The sequence below is a fragment of the Harpia harpyja genome, chromosome 5 (assembly GCF_026419915.1).
Source record: "Harpia harpyja isolate bHarHar1 chromosome 5, bHarHar1 primary haplotype, whole genome shotgun sequence".
In the NCBI taxonomy this organism is placed as follows: domain Eukaryota; kingdom Metazoa; phylum Chordata; class Aves; order Accipitriformes; family Accipitridae; genus Harpia; species Harpia harpyja.
Window position 1 is genome coordinate 18,780,396 of NC_068944.1, and position 21,289 is coordinate 18,801,684.

The following is a 21,289-nucleotide window of genomic DNA, read 5'->3' on the forward strand; positions in this document are numbered from 1 at the left end:
TCAAACAATAACATCTCTTCAAGAGAGAGGGGCAAACTAGTATGCAGCCAATTTACATCAAAGCATCAAGAGCCACCCATTTGCATGAGATGACAGGAATCTAGAACTATACGCATTTCAAACGTGAAATGGACCCAAGAGCTGATGCTATGGCACCATGGACTGCAAGCAAATAGCCATTTGAATTTGCCCTTGGGTTCCTTCCTACAGGACTGCAATTCCCACTGGAAACATCAAGATGGGAAAGAACAGATATTCCCTGGGTAACTTGAGCAACTAGACCTAGAACAAAATGGGCTACAGGCCATAACACATGCTTCCTTCTTCCTGATACTTTCAGCATGAAGCAACATTGCTGCTGGTGTTCCTATAGGAGGAAGAGAAGACTTTACTAAGCTTTCACTAGTCACCATACCTGAAAAGCCTCACTCCTCTGCAAATGAAAAAAAAGAAAAAAATGCATAGTAAGTAGCATTTCTATTTCCTGTGTTAGAGGAATCCACAACTGATAAAGATATTACAAAATAAATGTAACCACTGAGATTCACACAGATATGGATGCAGAGACGTTTTTCAGCTGTTGTTTTTTAAAGTTCCATCCACACTTCCACACACAAGGAGGGAGGCATAACAGAAAGATTCCAGATTCCAAGGAACCCATGGATTTAGATAAAGAATGCCAATTATCTTAACCAGCATAAGATTGTAAGTCTGAACAAAAGCTTCACTCTCAGAATACATTCTTTGCTAAAGCAGTAAGAACAGTCAGAATGACTGCCAGAGGTAGAAAATGATAGCTTCAGTCCTGAAAAAAGAAGTTAAAGCTAAACCACATATTTATAAACATTTCTGCAGAAAAAAACACGAAAAATATTCTTCTGACAGCTGAAGCTGAGCAGAAAGGGGGCCTCAGGAGTGATGAACACAGACATAGATCCCGCAAACTACTACTGGAATACTGCACTGCATTCCAAGAACAGAATGACTTAACAAGAAATTGAGGAAAAAATGAAAGGGGAAAAATACACCAACTCTAACTTCTGAAAAAAGTTAATTGTTTGAATGTTTTACTATGTTTATATGCATTGCAGTTTGTGCATTTAACACAATCTATTTCAGAATTTAAATTTCTGAAACTCAGGAGTGGGGGAGAAGCAGAATACCTTTTCCCTATGCACAGCATGTTCTGAAACCCTTACAGCTTTTCTGATTTTGAATTATTTTGACCATTTAAGGGTTTGGAGGTAAGGGGGAGGTGCTGGTTTGTTTGCTTGTTTTGAAGAAAGGGAATTAATACATATTTACAGTTCAAGATTATCTTACCCAGTATGTCTCTGGATTATGTATTACATCTGTATTCTTAAGGGTACTGTCAGATGCAGAGACATATGTTAATCTGCTCATGCTAGGACTTGAGTAAACTGACTGAGGTAGTACATTCTCTTTGCAAGAAGATTCCTGATAACATGATGTGCAAGTAAAGTCAGTTTCAGACCTGAAAAACAGATTCAAAGTATGTCAATATTAGAATATATTTCTAATGCTGCCCCCAAGAAAATCAATGCTACACATTACTATACTATTCTAAAAGTCATCTGTCTTAACCATTCTGTTTAGTACAGTCAGTAGAAACGAGAAACCAGCTCTCAATTAACCCTGACAAGTTCTGGCTTTGATGTACATAAAACTCATTTTCATTGGATATAAATCCGCAAGGCAAAGCATCAGAGTTCCACAACCACACTCAGATGTTAAGGTCACAGAGACAACACAACTTATTAAAAAAAAAAAAAAAAAAGAATCAATATACTTGTATCTAACTAGATGGAAGAATGTCAGATGAAATCATGCAACATCGCAGGCATCACACATTACTATTTCCTATTCACTGCTGAAATTCTCTTCATATCACACACCTGAAAACATAGGATCTCTCACTAACTTTGTCCAACAAGAAGAGATAACATGAAAACAATTAAAGTCACTGACAATTTTAACTGGAAATCCTAATGTCTATATAACACACTTACAAAAATACACATACTTCTGCACTTTTTAACTTCTGAGAAATGCCAGACAGCCTGTAATTCTAATGTCATGTACAATACACTAACTGTAGTTAAATATCAAACAGTGAACTTACAAGTTAAGGCAAAGAAATCAGTTGCCTCCTCTTTTTATGAGAATGTACATAGCCATTGGCTACTGGCCATGTTTATATAAGACTACACAATCAACTTAGTTGTAATCTTATAGTTCACGTAACACTTACTGTTATGGGAGCTCATTTAAAAAACATTGCCCCTTCAGTTGCTAAGAAAGCCTTAAATCTTAGGCACAAGTTGCAATTTCAAAATATGAAGCGGTCAAAACCAATACCAATATTTCTATCCATACTCTCTCACAAGCAGCAGTGGTATGAATCAGAGAACCAAACTGAGTGAAATACTTTTAAGCCTCTACAACTTCAAGCTTTGTTATCATATAACTAACAGCATAACCCCCAACCAAATAGCTTTATTTGTAATAGATGAATTACACTAGAACAAAAATTAATAAATATGAGATTTTATAGCTCCATCAACACACAGTTCTAGGTATCTGATGCATCTGACTAACAGGCTGAATATTTTGTATTCTTGCATTACTGGATAATCCTAAGCAGAAACAGAAGTGTTGCTATCCAGCATCTCTGTCTCATCATGCCAGTGAGGAAAATAAAAAGTTAACAATTGCTTAAGACTGCTTCCCTATACACATAATAAAAGCAAACAGAAAGCTTAGTCTAAGAATGAAGTCTTAGCCTAATAAATATCTTCCATAAACTGAGATCAAGGACAACATTCAAATTAAAACTTGATCCCTCAAAAATCCTCATGAAACATTAATAATTCTTACAAGCTGCACCAAGAAATTTACCCTGAAAATGCTGTTCCAGAAGTCTCACTAGGAGAAGAGTGAATTAATGGTGAAGTTGAAGGTCTGAAGCTATACTGCTCATCATCCAGAGGCTGCAAGTCACATTCAGGTACAACGGGCTCTGGTAAATAAACAGAATTTAATAACAGTATATATTTAAGCATAGGGAACAAGTCTACTGTCAAGAAAAACCTTTTCAACAACTGGTTACATTTTTACAGGTTTACTTACTTACCAGTACTATTCTGAGAAGTTGGTGAGAGCTTCTCGAAAGTTACATGTTTTGCACTCCCACCACAGGCAGTACTCACATCTTTGTTTCTCTTCTCTATTTTTGCATTTTGCTTCTTTTCATCACTGCTCAATTTCTGCATAGGCTTTGCTTTTGTAGGACTTACTGAGACGTATTTACTAGATTGCTTGGCAGGTTTTAAGTTGCTGAGTGACAGAGTATTTCCTGTACTTCTCTCCACCAAATCATTACATGGTTCAGGAACAGCATTTGTTGCTTGATCTACTGTTTCTGTATCTTCCCTGATACATCTACTAGTGAGATCGTTGGTCAGGTAAGCAAGTGGATTTCTCTGTGCCACTTCCATTTCTGCTGCTAAGGGAATTCCACACATCTGTGCTCCACTTCCAGTAGGTGAGTTTTGGGTATCAAGCATATCTGATCCAAGATCAGCATTCACTGACTGTAAATGTTTAGTATTTACTAAATCTGATAACTTTTCTGAAAATTTAACACTGTTTGCAGTTACATCTTCATGGTTGGGAACACCAGACAGCCTAGAGAAATTCTGAATATCATTTTCTTCCTTAAAATAATCCAGAAATCGCTTCTCTATTTCTTGCTGCTTGCTATGATTATTTATCAAGCCTTCTGCAAGAGTATCCTTATTTTTATCTTCACTCAGTAAAAAGGTATCAGGCATAAGGTTCTGGACAGATACTTCATGTTTCACAGTACTCTCGTATTCACTTTCATGGCCGATCTCATCTGTTTTTTTGAGGTATTTTTCCATATCAAATGCGCTATTTTCCACATTGCTGGATAATACCTGATTAGCAGAAAGTTCTGTCTCTTTAACAATTCCAGGAAGGAAACATGTTCTTCCACTTTTTTTAGAGAGTGCCATCATCATAGCAGCTAGCTGGGAAGGATCAGCACTGGAAGAAGCATTAGCAATAGCAGATGCAATCGTGCTAATACTCAGGACAGAATCAGAATTATTAGATAAGCCATCTTCAAATTTGTCTTTATGAGTTCCATCCTACAACAAACCAAAACAAGTTAAGCACCAAATTAAGAATTTTTTGTTTTTTGTTTTCTGTGTTTTGTTTGTTCCTTTTAATTATTTTGTATTTCAGTATATGGTAACATACTAACATTTCTAGTTGTCACATTTTTAATCACCTGTCAAGAAGGAACATTGTAACAGGCATAATTCTCATTGTACTGATTTTTTAAAGTCTACTCCGCAAAGTGTTTTTTTAAAAGATTCAATAAAGATTGCCTGCTAGGAAGCCTTAACTCCTGTAAAACTTTTAAAATCCTATAATGTTTTAATTCACTTGGAAGAACTGGGAGTAAAATCCCATCAGGAACAAACAGCAGAGAAGAAGCTACCATGACCAATACACAGTACCTTCCCAATTAACTTTAAATCATCTGCCTCTCTACAAGGGGAAGACAAAGCTACTCCTCCAGTTTTCTCTGTCACTCAGGACTGATTTCTTCTTTAGTTTTCACATTGGCTCTTAGCAAGGGGCATGGAAAAAGTAATGTCCAGACCACAATCTCTTCCCACCTCTCTTAGATACACATACATTAATGAAGAAAAGAAAACATCTGTCCTCCTGTAGATATGCATGCATTTCTTCACAACCTCCTCATAAAGACTGATGAAGCATGGAGCAGATAAGTAGACCATGACTGGACTGAAAACTGGCTGAACTGCCAGGCTCAAAGGGTTGTGATCAGCAGCACAAAGTCCCGCAGCAGGCCAGCCACTCACTAGTGGAGTATCCCACGGATCAAGACGGGGACCAGTACTGTTCAACATCTCCATTAATGACATGGGTGAGGGGGCAGAGCGCAGCATTAGCAAGTTTGATCACCATACAAAAATTGGGACATGTGGCTGATACACCAGGAAGAGCGGGCTGTCATTCAGAGGAACCTCAACAGGCCAGAAAAATGGGCTGAGAAGAATCCCGTGAAGTTCAAAGGGAAATGCCAAGATAGGCACCTGGGGAGGAATAACCCCATGCATCCATACAGGCTGGGGACCGACCAGCTGGAAAGCAGCTTAGCAGAAAAGGACTTCGGGGTCCTGGTAGACATGAAGTTGACCACAAACTTTGCGCTTGTGGCAAAGAAGGCCAGCAGCATCCTGGGATGCATTAAGAAGGAGCTGCCAGCAGATTTTGGGAGGTGATCCTTCCCCTCTACTCAGCACTGGTGCAACCACATCTGGAGTGCTATGTCCAGTTATGGACTTCCCAGTAGAAGAGAGACATGGACATACTGGAGAGAGTCTAGTGAAGGGCCAGAAAGATAAGTAAGAGCTTGGAGCATCTGTCATATGAGGAGAGAGCTGGAATTGTTTAGCCTCAGGAAGACAAACTTCAGGAGGAAATCTTACCAATGTGTATAAATACCTGATGGGGAGAGGAGGAAGGCAGGGAGGAGTAAAGAAGATGGATGCAGACTCTTCTCTGAGGTATCCAGTAAGAAGAAAGGAGGCAATGGGCACAATTTTAAATACAGGAAATTCCATTTAAGCATAAAGAAAAGATTTTAATGTCAACATGATCAAACACCAGAACAGGTTGCCCACAGAGGACCCAGAGAGACTATAGAGTCTCCATCCCTGAACATATTCAAAATGTGACTGACCTTGACCAACCTGCTCTATTTGACCTGGCTTTGAGGAAGAAGAAATGGACGAGATAATCTCCAGGAGTGCCTTCTGACCTCAACCATTCTGTGATTTGTCTGTGTTTGAGAACATTTTAGCATCCATATCAAACTGAGGGTGACCTAAACTTGTACAAATTGAGGGTAGGGTCGATTAGAATCTGGATACACATTATCAAGACCCCTAATTGTTCGTTTTGTGTCTAGAACAATAGGGATAAGGATAAATTAGAAAGAAAAGCAATTATGGCAGTACACAGTCAGGTGCACAATCCATCCAGTCCTTCTGCATTTAAGTCTGCACCTTTCATCATTTAATTAGCTAAACCGAGTCAAACTTGCTAGCTACTGATTCCTTTCAGTGACCACATCAGAGAAGGGCTGTTTCTGTAACTGAATGGGTCTGTAGTGTTCTGCCTGATAAGAAAAAGAACATGACACATTAAGGCAGAGAAGGTAGGTGTCCAGGATTACCAAATTGAAAATACACCTTTTTCAGACTTACACCACATCGATATTTTTCAATTTTATCAAGTAAAAGACTTTATCCACATGCTAAAGACAATTGTTTCATTAAAAAAAACAGAAGGGGAAGACATAGCTGAAATTCAGAAACCTGATTGCAGAACATCAATAGCCTAGGAATCTCTGAAAAACTATGGGCTGACAGACCAAGTAACTCCAGAAGTGAAGTAGGGAGAAAAAGGAAAATGAGATGGTGATAGTACACCTGACTCACTACAGGATCATGGCATTCCAATGAAACTATCCTAACAAACAGTGGCACCTGCTAGGATTCAAATGATCAATATAAAAAGCAGTGAGCTGATATGAAAGTCTAAATTCAGCCATATTCAAGTTCATAGTTGCACTTAATAGGAAAATAAGAGAGAAATACCTTTGCTTTACTTTTGGTAGCAGTTTCTATATTAATGATTTTATGTATTCCAGCTGCAGTATCCATACTATGCGATGCACCTTCAAGGCTGGTAGAATTTGCATATTCTTTTGTTTGTGCTTCTAAGTCATCTAAGAACAAAGAAAAAGACGGAATTAATTTACAGTAAGTAAATCCTCTAAACACCTCCAATCTTGGGATACACATCCTGCCTTAATGCTCTATAGAGAAAAAAAAAAAAAAAGCTGTTATAAAGGCACAAATCCAAATACTGCAAACATCAATTGTTTCCTGTACAGTACTCAAAGTTTACATACAAGTCACAAAATTAGCTGGCATTATGAATACCATGCTCACAGTCTTCAAATTTTATTTTCAGGTAGCTTACCATACTAGCATAAGCTAAACAAACCTTTTCATAAAATGGAGTTTGCAAGATAATATGAATATAGACCAAACTCCAGTAGAAAACCAGAAGAGTTAAATCTGAGTAAAGCCAATGCTGAAGACAGGGTTTGACTGAGGCAGATAGCAGTGAACTGGTGATTTTGAAGGATTATGTTTAGGAAGGACAGGTATGTTTCTGAAACCATCAAAACCATGAATAATCTTCTTGATTAGGATATCAAACCCAGACTAGGAGGTATTGTTCATATGAGACCTAGAGGCTACCATTTCAACAAATGAGTTCCTGCTTGAAGGAAAACATCTGGACTCCCTAGAAGACTAAAACCAACTTTTAAAGATGCTCTGATAGGTGAGAAAGCAAGTATGAAACAACAAACATTTGGGGTTTGTTTGGGGGGGGGGGGGGGGGGTGTTCCGTTGTTTTTTTCTCTTCCCCCCCCCCCTTTTGTTCTTATAGTAGATATTTGGGGGTTGGACATACTTCATATTTCAAATAACACCTTCCTCAGGTTGCTAACTTCTCAGCTTCCTTTCCATCCGCTGCTCGTTAAGCAGGAATAGCACACTGGTATTGCTGATAAAGATTATTATTGCCAGTACTACTGAAAATCAGGTGGCAGTAAATTTTAATATCTTGGCCACAAAGTGACCCAAATACCTTCTTTCTTTAGCATTTCTAGCAACCCTCATATCAAAAGAAATGCAGACCACATTAGGGTACTTTTCTATTGTTCAAAGCAACAATTGTAACTGTATTTTAACCAATCAGATGTCATGAACTCGATGAACTCCCAGTATTTTTTGAAAAAAAAATCCCGACTATTGCATAGTGAATTTAAGCACACTAACACCAGATTTAAAAAAATCATTAGAGACCCTTTAAAAATATTTGCAAGGTCCCAGCATGAGAAAAATTACAGCTGTAAAGCTCTTTCAAGAAAGCAGGCTCCTTAAAAGCCTGATGAACATTTTTCACCAATGCAAAAAACTATTTAAGTCACTGTACAGACTGTACAAGCAGGTTCATAAAGATTGATGTTGCCACAGTTCTATCAAGAGCAGTAGAGATGCTTTAAAATGCACTCATCCTTTCCTAAACATACCTTATTAAGTTGATAGGCATACATATGCACCAAAACGCATGCTGTGATCTTTACATATAAAATTCTGGACGAATATCCTAAATTACTACTTTAAGTTAAGCAGGTATCATGGGACCGTAACTTTTTTTTTTTTTTAAAGATGGCAGGAAAAAATGTAGACTATGTTTTATGCACACACTGTCAGTTCAGCTACAACCTGAACTGTCGTCTTCTTTCCCTGTATCCTCTATATTTATATGAGCAAACAGACCAATTTTCTGGGGTTTTTTGTTTGGTTGGGTTTTGGCAACACATTTATACAGTTTTTTCAACAGGAAAACTCTGAACAGACTTTAATTATTACAAGACATTCTGGTCATTACCCAGTATCTGGAAATGCTGAAATATCCAAGATAATTTATGGTAGTACTTGGTATTAGAATGTTCTCTCTTGTAAGTATTTAGGTTCTCTGCTTTTCTGCAGGGAGAGGGGGTGAGAAAGGTGCTCACAGCAAAAAAGATATTTGGTGAATGAAAACTAAAGTCTTTCTAGAAGAGATTACTCTTAATAGTCTTTAATAGCTATATACAAGTAATTCTTAACTACCATTATAACCACTGTCTAGGGCTGCCCCTTCTGTTCTATAATTACCTGGAAACACCTCAGACAATTGTGAAATCTCTTGGCCAGTGTCACCTCCTGATGAATCAGATTGCCTTAGCAAAGCAACAGGTTGCCTTTTCTTAGGAGATGTGATATAGTAACCAAAAGATGGCTGTAAAAATAAATAAATAAATAAAATTACTCTGGAATACAGCATAAGTAAATTTAATCATCAATAAATAGGTTCAGTGGGCTTGCAAAGCTGTTTCAGCCACAGTGCCTCCCCAGTTGCTGTTTGGCTTTCATACCACTGAGAAATAACATACGCCTCCTAGCATTGCAAATGGCTAATCCAAACACACACACACTTCCAATATATACATAAAATAAACTAACAACTTATTTATACCAGTTAGACAAAAGAAAGTGCATATGCTCTCATCATCTCTGCCTGGAGTCATGCTCTGCCGCTCAGCATCAGGACAGAACACGCCAACTCTACCAATTGACCAGGACACCACTGAATTACACAGGCGTATTTGAAAACTTTCTCCCGTTGTACATACTTGCCCACTCTTTTTTACTGAAGTTGGGCATTTGCCTAGATAGCACATCAACTATCAATACCCCTTCAAAGATATCCTCACTGTTCAAATACCCCTGTCTGACCAGCATTTCTTTCAAATACTATGTGGATCATTTGCTTGGATCTCCAACGTGGACCCTGTATATGGTGTACTTTTCTCTCTCTAATCCTACACGTAATGAGTTCCTGACCAAAAGGTGAAGATCCAGATGCATCCATAACACCAGCTAGCCCTTCACATCAGAAATTCCAAGTGGGAAACGAAAGCCAATCTAGACCTGTCACGCATAGAGAATTTCCTTCACAAGTGAACATAAGAAAGTAGTTCTCAGAAAGAGTTAGTTACGATATAAAAAAAAAACCAAAACCAAAAGTAGTGCTAGCTGTTGTTCTTGTCCTTTCCTTGTGTCTTAATATTGAGATACATACCCGTTTCACATCACTGCCTCCACCAAGACAACCAAGAGCTTCAGATCTCTGACCAAAGAACTCTCCCAAAGACAAACGTAAATAACTGGCATCTTTGTCAAGATCAGATGTTCTCAGCATCATGCAGCTATTGGCAGATTTCCATGAGGTATCTCCTAATTCAGATGCATTTAGAATGTCTACTTTTTCCACCTGCAGACAAAGAGATTTCAGAAGTTGTAACTTGTAAATAGAGAACTATTCTGCTTACACTGAGATAATTAGTTACCTGCACAATTTTGTGTGCTTTCTCAAATTCTTCCTGGTCTTGTGCAATCATAGCTGCTGCTTCAGCTTAAAAACAAAGAGAACATTTATTAAAATAAGGCATAAGTTAAGTGCTGTCATTACTATTTTGCATCATTAAACTAAATTTTGAGTGACAGATGTTGCAATATTTCATTCTACATCTGAGACAGTCTGGAACACACTAGGAGTTATTCCATCCCATTATGGTGAGAAAAGTTCATATGAAATTCATTTTAAAAGAGTACTCCCTGGATCTTTAGGGGCCAAAATAAAACCAGCATTTAACTAACTAGCATAGTGGTGAATAAAGTCTCTTACGGCCTTAACCCCAAACCAAACTATAACTTTTCATAGGTTATGCTACCCATACTAGCTAGAATTGAGCATTATATGGTTAATTCCAAACAAACTTTTACTACATTTGGTTTTGAAAATTTCATCAAGGTGGTACCTGTGAATTAGAGCAAAAGAAATAGACTGGTTTGTACCAGTTCATGAAACATGTGTGCAAATTAACAGGCCAAATACATCAATACTTCTTTTAAATTCAAATGCTTGTATTATTTTCACAATTACCATTCACAGAACAATGAACACTTAAAGTCTCTTCACTGAAATGATGTGAAAAACTGCTGATCAAGAGATATTGCTCTACCACCTTACTTCAATGTTAATGTATCATTAAGTCCATCAAAACTTATAAAATACGTGGCCTTGTACACACAGCATCCCTCATCACAGAGGACACAGGGCAAATGGAGGAATACATTAACAATGGACACAAACTTGTAACATGAATACAGCTGTTGTCCATAAAATTACTTACGGGAAGTTGCAACACATACTCTGAGGAAAGAAACAAAGTTGGAATACATCTTTATTGAGCAATCCAACTGTGTTTCCTAAAGGCAACCTAGCACTATCAGTGACACATGGTTAGATCCAGTTGAACTCTAAGTCAGTATCAGTTCTTTATTTAATCTTCTGTATAAGCCATACAGCTCTCTGAAGACTTCCTGAAGCACCAAACTGTCAAGTGAGCAATCCTGCACTATTGTATACAAGAATACACTGTGTGCAGTTAGCTGACAGAGATAGACATGTCATAAATGAGACTCAGAAGCATCGCATGTAACATTTCCTTTCTGTCCCTACAAATAAACTCTCTCAGCTGTCAAACATCACACTTGAGCATTGCAGACAGACAGGCAAACTAGCAGCCAGAAAAATGCTAAAAACATTGAATCTGTAAGTGCACGTCTTCTATCACATGGACAGGTAAGCCAATCGGCTCAAAAGAATTGCTTTAAAAACCTATCAGGTGGGAAAAAGCTAAACAGCCTTGGAAAAATTTGCAACAGCCAAATATTGTAATCACTCCACAAACTGAGTCTGAGATGCAGGAAAGTGTCTGAAATATCCTGGCATTTGAAAAAATAATGGAGGCACTCTGCTTTACTGACATAGTAGATAGGGAAGTTTGTACCAAATTGGATCACATCTGCTTGTTCCAGCAGAAAACCACTACAGTGTTGAAAAACATTATTTCAACTAATTGACCCTGTTTGATCACTCATTCAAAATAAACAATTCTAGACAGCAACATATACAGCATTCTCTTTGAAAGAAAGAAGAGCATTGAGCGGACCGTGGACATGTTTAGAATACATTAGCCCATCCATATGTCAACTTCAGAAAAGACTAGGAGAAGTGCTGTTGCACACATTGCTTGAATCTATCTAGTAAAACAGATGACCAGATGACATTTTGGTGCTAAGGAATCAATTTGTCTACAGCACTACGGGCATATTATCCAAGCCTGTATGACAAACATACAGACTCTCATGAAGATCAGTCTGAGATAGCTTAAGGAAAATAAACAACTTTTTAAGTAAACAGGAGTTCAAAAAGCCTGGAATTTGTTAGAAGAGAGTCCATAAAGTCCCTCAATAAGCTCCAACATTTTTCAGTACCAGCACCATTTTTCAGCATCAAGACATTCCCAAGGGGTTCTCAAAAGAAATCACCAGCTAGTGAATTCAGCAGCTCTTTTCACATTCTAGCTGATTTTGTAGAAATTTCTTGTTTACAATTACTTCCTGTCTTATAACCATCATGCAATACAGAATGACTACTGTTTCCTCTTCTTGAAAAAAAGGATAACAATAATTAAAGTCCAAAGGAAAAATTGTGGAAATGACAGCTACAGGAGTTACTTTTGCTCATACAATAGGTACCAGTGACACATTAGAATGCTGTTTGAAACAAAAAAAAAAAGACTCTTCACAGGAACAGTAGGGAACATGGAAAGAAGTTATCAACTATAACTAATGATAATATCATTATAGGCTACTATCAACATCAGCTTTCAAAAAATTTGTAGTATCTAAAGCCTGGAGGCTTTGCAACACCAAATACTGATTTGTTGAATAAAAAACAAAACAAAACAAAAAAAAAGTTTACTTAACACTATTACAGATAACAACAGCTATCTAAAAAAGAAGGTTACATACATCCAGTAATGAACTCCTCATTTATTTTATCATCTTCAGACAGATTTAAGTCTTGTTCTTCATCAAATGAAGTATAATATGCAAGATCAGTCACCCATTTGCCCTCTTCATTTTGATAAACAATGCTGTGTGGTAAGTCACCTGAAAGATATATCAAATACTACACTGTTGATTAAATTAAAAAGGAATATGGCAAAGTCTCTTTAGTTTAGATTAAGGAGTTCACTTGCCAGAAGTCAGCAACAAGTTAAAAAAAAAAAAAAAACATAGCTCAAGTTGCTGCAACTGCAAGATTAAACTAGTTTCATCATCAAATAAACAAGTTAAGTGCAATATACAACAGTCAGGTTTGTTTGTTTGTTTTTTCAAAAAAAAGTCAAAATTTATTCACGCTACATTGGTTTTTATTACCAACCTGCACAACTAAAGAAAAATGCATAGCTTACAATTTTATTCCTTTTTCCACGCAATGAAGTCTGGTCACAATTGTATAGATGCGTTATACCTAAAGCAACCTACCTTTGTCTGTGGTAGCTAAACTTATGTTCTCACAGCTGTCTGCAGTTGGAGACAGGTAAGTATCAGGAAGACCAACTTCACATTCAGTTGCATCTGTCAGCAGTGCATTTGCACTAAGAACTTGAGGAGTGGTGGAGTGCCCCAAAAATCCTCTTGCTGTGTGTAGTACTTCTGCATCAGAAGAAGCAGCCTTACAGTCAGAGGACTGTATTTCCTGCTTTGGAAGGACATCTGAAACATCACCTTTATGGCTGTCCATACACTGAAGTGAATCTAATTGCAACTCAGCAGCCGTGCAGGAATCTAGCACACCTCCAGTAGTCACGGAATTCTTAGAAAACAATAACCATTTGAAAAGTGTCAGAAGTGCAGTTGTTAACTGTTTGTGCTAACAGTTCTAGGTACAAAATAGTGCAAGATAACCATGTTTGAAAAATATATCTAAAAGTGGTGTTATTTTTTTGTACAGAAAGGTTGGGTTGTTAGTTCAACCTCTTAACAAGTTTTCAAATACACTGCCACCTTCTACTACAGTCTTACTCTATATGATAAACAGAAGTTTATGACAATTTCATACCAGTTGCTGTACTGCTCTGGGCAGCACTTCTCTTTGCACAGGACATCCAGTTATTCCTTGATTTTGTGAATCTTCATCACTAGCATTTCCAGAGTCTATTCCTGTCACAGCCTGGTAAGTGTCAGGAATCTGAAAGTTCTCCTTTTAAAAAAATTAAGATTTAAGTTACACTAGAACAGATATACCAAAGAAAAAAAGATTTTAAGAGTACAGTTGTTTTCATGATGTTAAAAAAATTCTCTACTAAACAGATTATCACACTTTGTTCGCTCATGAGCCACTGTCAGAGGCATCTCTAGCTGCTAGCAGCACCACCACCAAGGACAATCGTTCCTGGCTATGCCAATCCATGAATCTGCCTCCAAGGGCATACACAGCAAGAAGATGGGAGGATCTCTTCTTATTCCTACTACATCCCTTCATTCCCTTTAGCAAGGGCACCATGCTGCTACTCTTCCTGTTCTGGTTGACCCACTGCTGGATGAGGACTACAAATCCAACTCAGAACCTGTTCTACTTGCCCAACTGCCTATCTACAATGGCAGTGAAGGAGGAACATCTATCCTACACAAATAGAGAAGACCTGAGGTCAGAGAGCAGAACTGTGTTATTCTCACCCTTCAAACAGCCACCTATCCCCTTCTTCACATACAGCTGTAGATCAGCAACTGGCAGCCTATACAGACTACTTTTACAGGGTTAACATATCACTTCTCACAGCTTGGAAACTCTGATGTCAGTTGGGAAATTTCTGAAATTTCAGAAGCTACAGTTCATTTAACTGTTCCAATCAATCACACTTTCCCATTCTGGTCAAGCATGCAACTGCCAGGATTGCATCCACTGTTGCAAAGCCAAGAAAATGGAAAGGCACTTAATCCACAGCAATCTGTAACGGAGCTAACTGCTGCTCAAAGGCAAACCACAAGCCAGCCAGTTGCTGCTCTACACTTACCTTTCACACACTAACCAATTAGTTAAGAGACTTGTTCACTCTCCTGGAAAAACAAGTCTCTGTGATGCTATACACTTAATAAAACCTTGGACATTGCTAGCCAAGATAATAAACCAGTGATCAAAGATTTTTATAAACTAGTTGTATGATAGAAGTGCCAGCATGTTACCTTAATAGTTATAGAAACAAAAAATAAAACAGAATCAGTTACAGTTAAAACTGTAAGTCTAATTAAGAATAGCAACAAGTTAAACTACTGAAAATAGTTTTGTCACAGAACCATCACATTAAAATGAAGCAATTCCTACACAGACAATAGGCCCATCTCCTGGACATTACAAGCAAGTTACAAGCAAGATCAGAAGATGGCCTTAGTTTCAGTTTAACTGACCAGCTTGCTGGGGCTGGAGGGAACAGGATAAAGCAAGCATTTTACAGGTATTAGCTTTTTTTATGGAGATTTGTCTTTCATCAAAAATTCTTTGCATTCAGAAGCTGGTAATCAAAATTTAAATCATGCCATCACAACACAATCCTATCAGTATAGGCTTCTGCTTAGTTACCAGTGATATAATTTCCCCTTAGTGGACTTTAGAGGATCCCAAACGCTTATCTACAAACATTTTACCATCTCTGACACTAAAAACCACCACTAGGAAGCTGAGAGGGGAAGCAAGGTGTGTAAGAAACATTCATACCTTAAAGCATTCAAGAGAATGCCTCAGAGGTACAGTAAGTTCAGACCAGCATAAACAATCCAGAACTCTAAAAGCAATTTTTACTTTTGAAATAGGGATTAAGAAATGCAGTATTAAGTAGTCCAACAGAAAAAGTCCATCTTCAGGAAATATTACTGATGTTATATCAATTACAGGATTTCTCTGAGGACAAGTCTCCATCATCCCACAGAAGGGACAGAAAACCAGTCTCAGCAGTTTGGGGTTGGTTTCTTCCCTCTTTGCAAGATCAAGTAACAGAATTGACTGCACAAGGTTCTCTACCAGAGCTGCTTATCAGAAGAAAGGAGAAGGGTATACACAGGACAATGAGGAGTGTGAGGAGCAGGTTTAGACAGGGGTGAGAAACCTGAATGGAGACCTGAACAAAGATGACAGCATAATAGGAAACTCTTCAGCTTTGCTGCAGGCCTTCCTGACTAAAGCTTCTTGGGACAGCCAGCTACTTACCTAATTCCACCTTATCTCATAAACAGCAAGACCTTCTGTAACAAACAGATGAATCAGCTGCTAGCTCTGCACTACAAGGAAGAGGAAAATAAATACAAAAATAGCTACCTAGCTTCTTTCCTTTTTTTTTTTTTCCTTCCCCCAGGGAAAACCTTGCAGAGGGAACAGGAAAGAGTCAGAAGCTCACTCAAATGGCTTTGTTTCTAGTTTAGAGCTGTATTTGCTATCTTCACATTTAAAAAGAATCCTTTGCTGTACAGGCTACCTGTTGGACAGTATTTGGGTTTGTCAGGAAAGAAAAAAAACCTAATTCACCCTGGCAGACAACCCTCAATGATGCTAAAGTTTAAGGGCCATTGGGCATGCTGAACTCTGAACTTCACTTTAAACCTACCTGAAGTAAGCCATTTTCAGAAAGCTTCAGTGCTGTACAGCATTCCGAGAGTTTCTGTACGTCGGTGTCTCCTCTTGTCATTTCTGGTTGTATCAGCTGCTCAAAATAGGCTTCTAGTTGGTTATCAAAGAACTCTTCATCATCAATATCGTCATCTATTGAAAGAGAAAAAATATCCTATTCACCTTTCATGAATGTTTTATATCACCTGACATATTATCAAAGCAACTCCATAATTTTTAATACATTGAGTGTCACAACACAGTCACACAGCCAGAGCAGACTTATCCTGGTCTTCCCTTAAAATAAGTGGGTCACAGAAACATGCAATTGTCTTACTCCGTGACTAGTGATAAACAGCAAAACAAGATGACTATAAGCTATCATTTTAAGTCCCAGGCTATGAAGTGACTCATCTTCCTCCACATGATCCATACACCACCACATTCCAACTAGCAAATCATATACGTACTCACAAGTTAAAAGTAAAATATATGTAACATTTTTCAAACTTGACAGAACATGATTGAAGCATAGTTCTGTACTTCAATGGCAAAGAATGTTAAGTGCTATTACTAAGAACAGTACTATTCCTATTTGCAAAGTGACAAGTTTTCAAGACAACACTTTTTCTTGTTTTGGGGCTGGTTTTTTAATTTGTGGGGACTGGGGGGAGAGGAGAGTTTCCAGGGCTTTTGTTTGTGTGTTTTAAAGACTCAATCATCAGTCAGCTTTTTAGGGCATGGTTAAATGCACTCTTAAAACCATTTTAAAACATGAAGAAACATGTAAAACATGTAAAAACATTGTAAACCAAGAAGAAGTTTGACATCGTTACTTTTTATTCTTTCATTTCCAGGAAACAGTATCCTGTTTGTGTTTTTCCTTATTAAAAAACCAGTATACTCAAACAGGCCTTACATTTATAAACTCACTCATTTATAAACTCTATTTTGTTTTCCACATAATTAAAGAAATGTTAATTTTCAGGTTGCTGGTAATGGTTTAAGAATTCTCCATCAATTCTGCCTTTGGAGTATATGTCAATTCTTCACCCCCAAAAAGGTAATTCTTCAGAATCTTCTCAGTATTTCCTTCTGCCAAAGAGGTCTACACAATGCCAAGCACACAAGTAAGCCATCATTACTTTTGCATTCCCAGTTTTGCCAGTGCCCTGTACAAAGAGCCTGATTTAGAGAAGCACACTCTTTCAACAAAATCAGATTTAGTTGAATTGGAAGTTAAGGATGCTCAGCAACTTTGATATTACAGCAAACCAATCAGGATCTGTTACATTTGAGAGTCAATAAATGAAAATCTGAATCATGGCTCTGTTCCCACGTATGATTCTGGAGAAGATGGAGGGACTGCAGTGGGCTAAGTTTCTTCAATTTTTCAAAAAGGACTAAAACATACCCTCAGAACAAACATCCATAGAATGCTTTAAAAATTATAGAAGGATTAGTTAGTTACCTGAATGGTAGACAAATACCTATAATTCAAACTCAAATTAACAACACAATTATTGTTTTAATCTCATTTACCTATGTCTTGATTTCTTCTTTGTGAAACTGAAATAATCATCTGCTATCTTCCAAATAATGAGAAAGCAGATTAATGTATTTTACCTCAGATACCAGAGACTTCCTCCTTATTTTTAGAAATACTCACCTGCCAAATTTACACTGAATTGCATGACAAAAATTAGTACGTTGCACTCTGACCAGGAAAAATAGAAAGATCAGTTAGCTTCACCAGTACTGGAACCATGAATAGGCAAGTATTTCCAGCTAATGACTACCAGCTCCTTAGGAGGGCAGTTAAAAGTAATTCCACCGCCTTGGGTGAAAGAAAACAGTATTTTTACTCAGCAAACTATTAACTTCATTATTATACGCTTAATGCACAAGTGAAGTTAGACAAGAAAGAACAAGGAGACTTCAAGAGACATCTGTAGATGTCATGGGAGAAATCCAGTAACCCTACTTGAATGCAGGGCTGCTTGATCTCAAGACAGCAGCAAACCTATTTATCACTCTGCCTTCCTCGTTCTTAGTGCATCTGAGGACATACCCTGTCACCCTTCACATTATGTGCAAAGTCAGCTGCATTAATAAAGAAGAGCATGTCTGTGCTTCAGCAGCAGCCACTGGAAGGGCACAGAAATTTCAAAACTCTTGTTTAGTTACAAGTTACAGAACTCAAGCTCTCACTTATATCCCTGCGGGTAAACTAGACTTCTGACTTGGGTGTCGCTGTGCATGTGTAGCATCTAAAGAGAACTGAAACTCAAGTAAAAGTTAATTCTAACTGCATGTGTATGTTCTTCATCATGAAAGTTTATCTCTACTAATCTAAACTGAAACTGTAGCTAGGGTTATCACTTTATTAAATGAATGCCCACATTTCTACCTGTATTTTTGATTCACAGTAACTGAGGACTGTTAATTTTTTAGAGTAAACTTCCAATTGTGATTTTCTCTGACAAATTCCACAGCCACCTACTCCCATTACAATTTTAAAACAGCCAGTTTCCCAATGAACAGTTTTCCTTAATGTTCCTAATACTGTTTTTTGATCAAGCGCAATCCTATATTAAATACTTTGGTAAAACAATAGCTTTCTTCTCAAGTATGCAATAACATTGTGTTACAATTCTAGACTCAACTACCCAGGGTTATAAATACACTTACCAGTGGAATCTTCTTCTGAGCTTGCAAGAGATGAGAGTTTCTCATTTTCCAAAAAACTTAAAAGGCTATTACTAAGATGATCACTTGAGCTTTCACCTTCTATCAGCTTTTCAGAAGGTTTAAATGGACCAACCTGTAAAAAGCATCCATACAGAAATGTTTCTAGGAGTTACTAGCTATTGCATAAATTCAGTGAATAATAAACAATTAATGAGGTTGATAATATTCCAAAACTCCACCCCTTCCTGGTTTTTTTTTTACCCTTCTTATCCCAGCAAACATTCTAGTTCCAATGGACTTTGACTGCTGGGTTCCAGCACGGATACATGCATGAAACACAGGGATCATGAAGGGGAAAGAGGGTAAAAGCATCTGAATGACACCAGACTTAAACCTCAAAAATAAAATACTGAACCATTGCGTTAAAGAGTTTACACTTGAAAAAATTGGCCGCCCATTCATTAAGCTGCAATCCCAACTTAAAAGTACAAAGACAACTCTCAATAGTTTCCTATGCTGCTAAAACAGTGCCTCTTCAGAAATCATACACCCAGATCAACCCTTTGCTGATAGTTTCTTCAAATGAACATCCTAAATTACTTATAAAGCAGTACTTCAGCTGAATCTAGCTAACTATAAATATCATATCTTTTATATACCTGAATGATTTTTAAAAAACAGCACAATGTAACGCCTGTTTTGGATTTAGTCTCACATTCTTTCTGGTAAACAGATGATCTTTTACAGACAGTAAAAAAAGTCAAAGTTCAGAAAGTAAAAAATTTGAAAGGGACTTGAATAATGGTTTTCAGGTGACAGTCTGTGAGCATTCAACTGCAACTCACTAACCACTGTGGTGCCTAGAAAAATCAAACAAAAGAAAACTAAATCAATTTATTAAATACCAGCTGACACATTACGGAGTACATCTTGGACAGCATCTGGCTGCAGCCTGAGGCACATTTTCTGTAAGGGCCACAAAATCTCCCATTCCTGTCTGCCTTGTGTCTCTGTGCCCATACTTGTCAGCTTCTCTAACACAGTAGATAAAAACAGCTGAAGCACAGCCCTACCCATCAATACCTGCAGCTATTTGCTAGCTCTGGGATAGCCACATACACACACACAAAAAAAAAAAGGCAGCAGGAAGAATGTGTTATTACAAATGGCGCAGTTTTTCATGTTACAGATATTGAAGAAGTCATCTGAACTAACATTCCTCAAAGTAATTAACAAGTACAGGCCCAAGTCAAATCAGGTTGATATTGTCTACATCAATTTCCAAAAGCATTCCAAAAAGTTCTTCGAAAAGCTTTTCACTAAGCTAAACTACAATTGGGATTTAAAATGTAAGGTCATTACATTGATAAAGAACTACAAGACAGCAGAGGCTAGGAGTAAACAATTTTCACAGCTGAAAAAGATTAGGTGGAGTCATACTCCCATGGCACTAATTATGTTAAGTGATCTGCAAAAAGGAGGCAAAGTGAGGCAAGACACATTCAGCATGCTAGCACTGTTAGAAACTTAAGGGATACACGATATAACACAATAAACACAGTTCAATTCCCTCCCTCCTCCTCTCACAGAATTAAGTCTATTACAAGACTAATGTTAGAAAACCTTTAATTTCACTGTACTTAGAAAAGCTTTCACCTTGTTATTCTCACTGTCTGGAAGAAAACATACTCCAGTTGACAAATCTGAAACAAGATAAGGTAGCATAATCAGTATTTATTATGCTCTTACGTTATACTGCTAAGTGCTAACTCTTCTGTAAGGTAGCAGACAAAGCCTCTTGAAGGTCTTGGCATACACCTTAAAAATAACCCTCAAACATACATGTTATCACAATACCGAAGTTTACATGTTCTTATAACAATGACCTAAAGTATCTGGGAGTAATTAAAAAGCCAGGGCTTCATCAGGGGTAGAACTGTAAAAATTATGAAAGACAATTACCGCCTCAAGGATTTCTATAAGGCAGGACAAAAAAGTAAGAAGTCCCAGGTTGCATTAGCAGAAGTAGGAACAAGTGTTCTGTTCCACTGTTGCATTTCACCTACTGGGCCAATTCTTTTTTTGGATCACTTGTAAGCAGCTTCCACTTGTCTTTGTGCTATATCCACACATAATCCAATTGCAAGTCCCACAAGACAGAGAACATTTTAGATACGCACATACAGATTTTGGCAAAAAAGGTTCCTAATTCTTAAGTAATAGATGGGAATAAAAGACAATTTCTGGACTAGAATCCTAAACCTTGAATAAACAAGTTAAAACCAATTAACTAAATACAATCAGGCACTATCAA

At 37.5% G+C, this 21,289-nt stretch overlaps 1 protein-coding gene across 1 annotated transcript in view; it reads right to left on the reverse strand.

The window, feature by feature from the left end:
- Positions 1-21,289, reverse strand: part of CEP192 (centrosomal protein 192) — a 75,204-nt gene that overhangs the window by 49,330 nt on the left and 4,585 nt on the right. Inside the window, 13 exon segments of the mRNA XM_052787531.1 lie at positions 1,324-1,495; positions 2,920-3,038; positions 3,147-4,193; positions 6,741-6,871; positions 8,883-9,006; positions 9,850-10,041; positions 10,118-10,182; positions 12,651-12,791; positions 13,170-13,500; positions 13,747-13,887; positions 16,283-16,437; positions 18,976-19,108; positions 20,632-20,678. Coding sequence (XP_052643491.1) covers positions 1,324-1,495; positions 2,920-3,038; positions 3,147-4,193; positions 6,741-6,871; positions 8,883-9,006; positions 9,850-10,041; positions 10,118-10,182; positions 12,651-12,791; positions 13,170-13,500; positions 13,747-13,887; positions 16,283-16,437; positions 18,976-19,108; positions 20,632-20,678 — 2,798 coding nt within the window.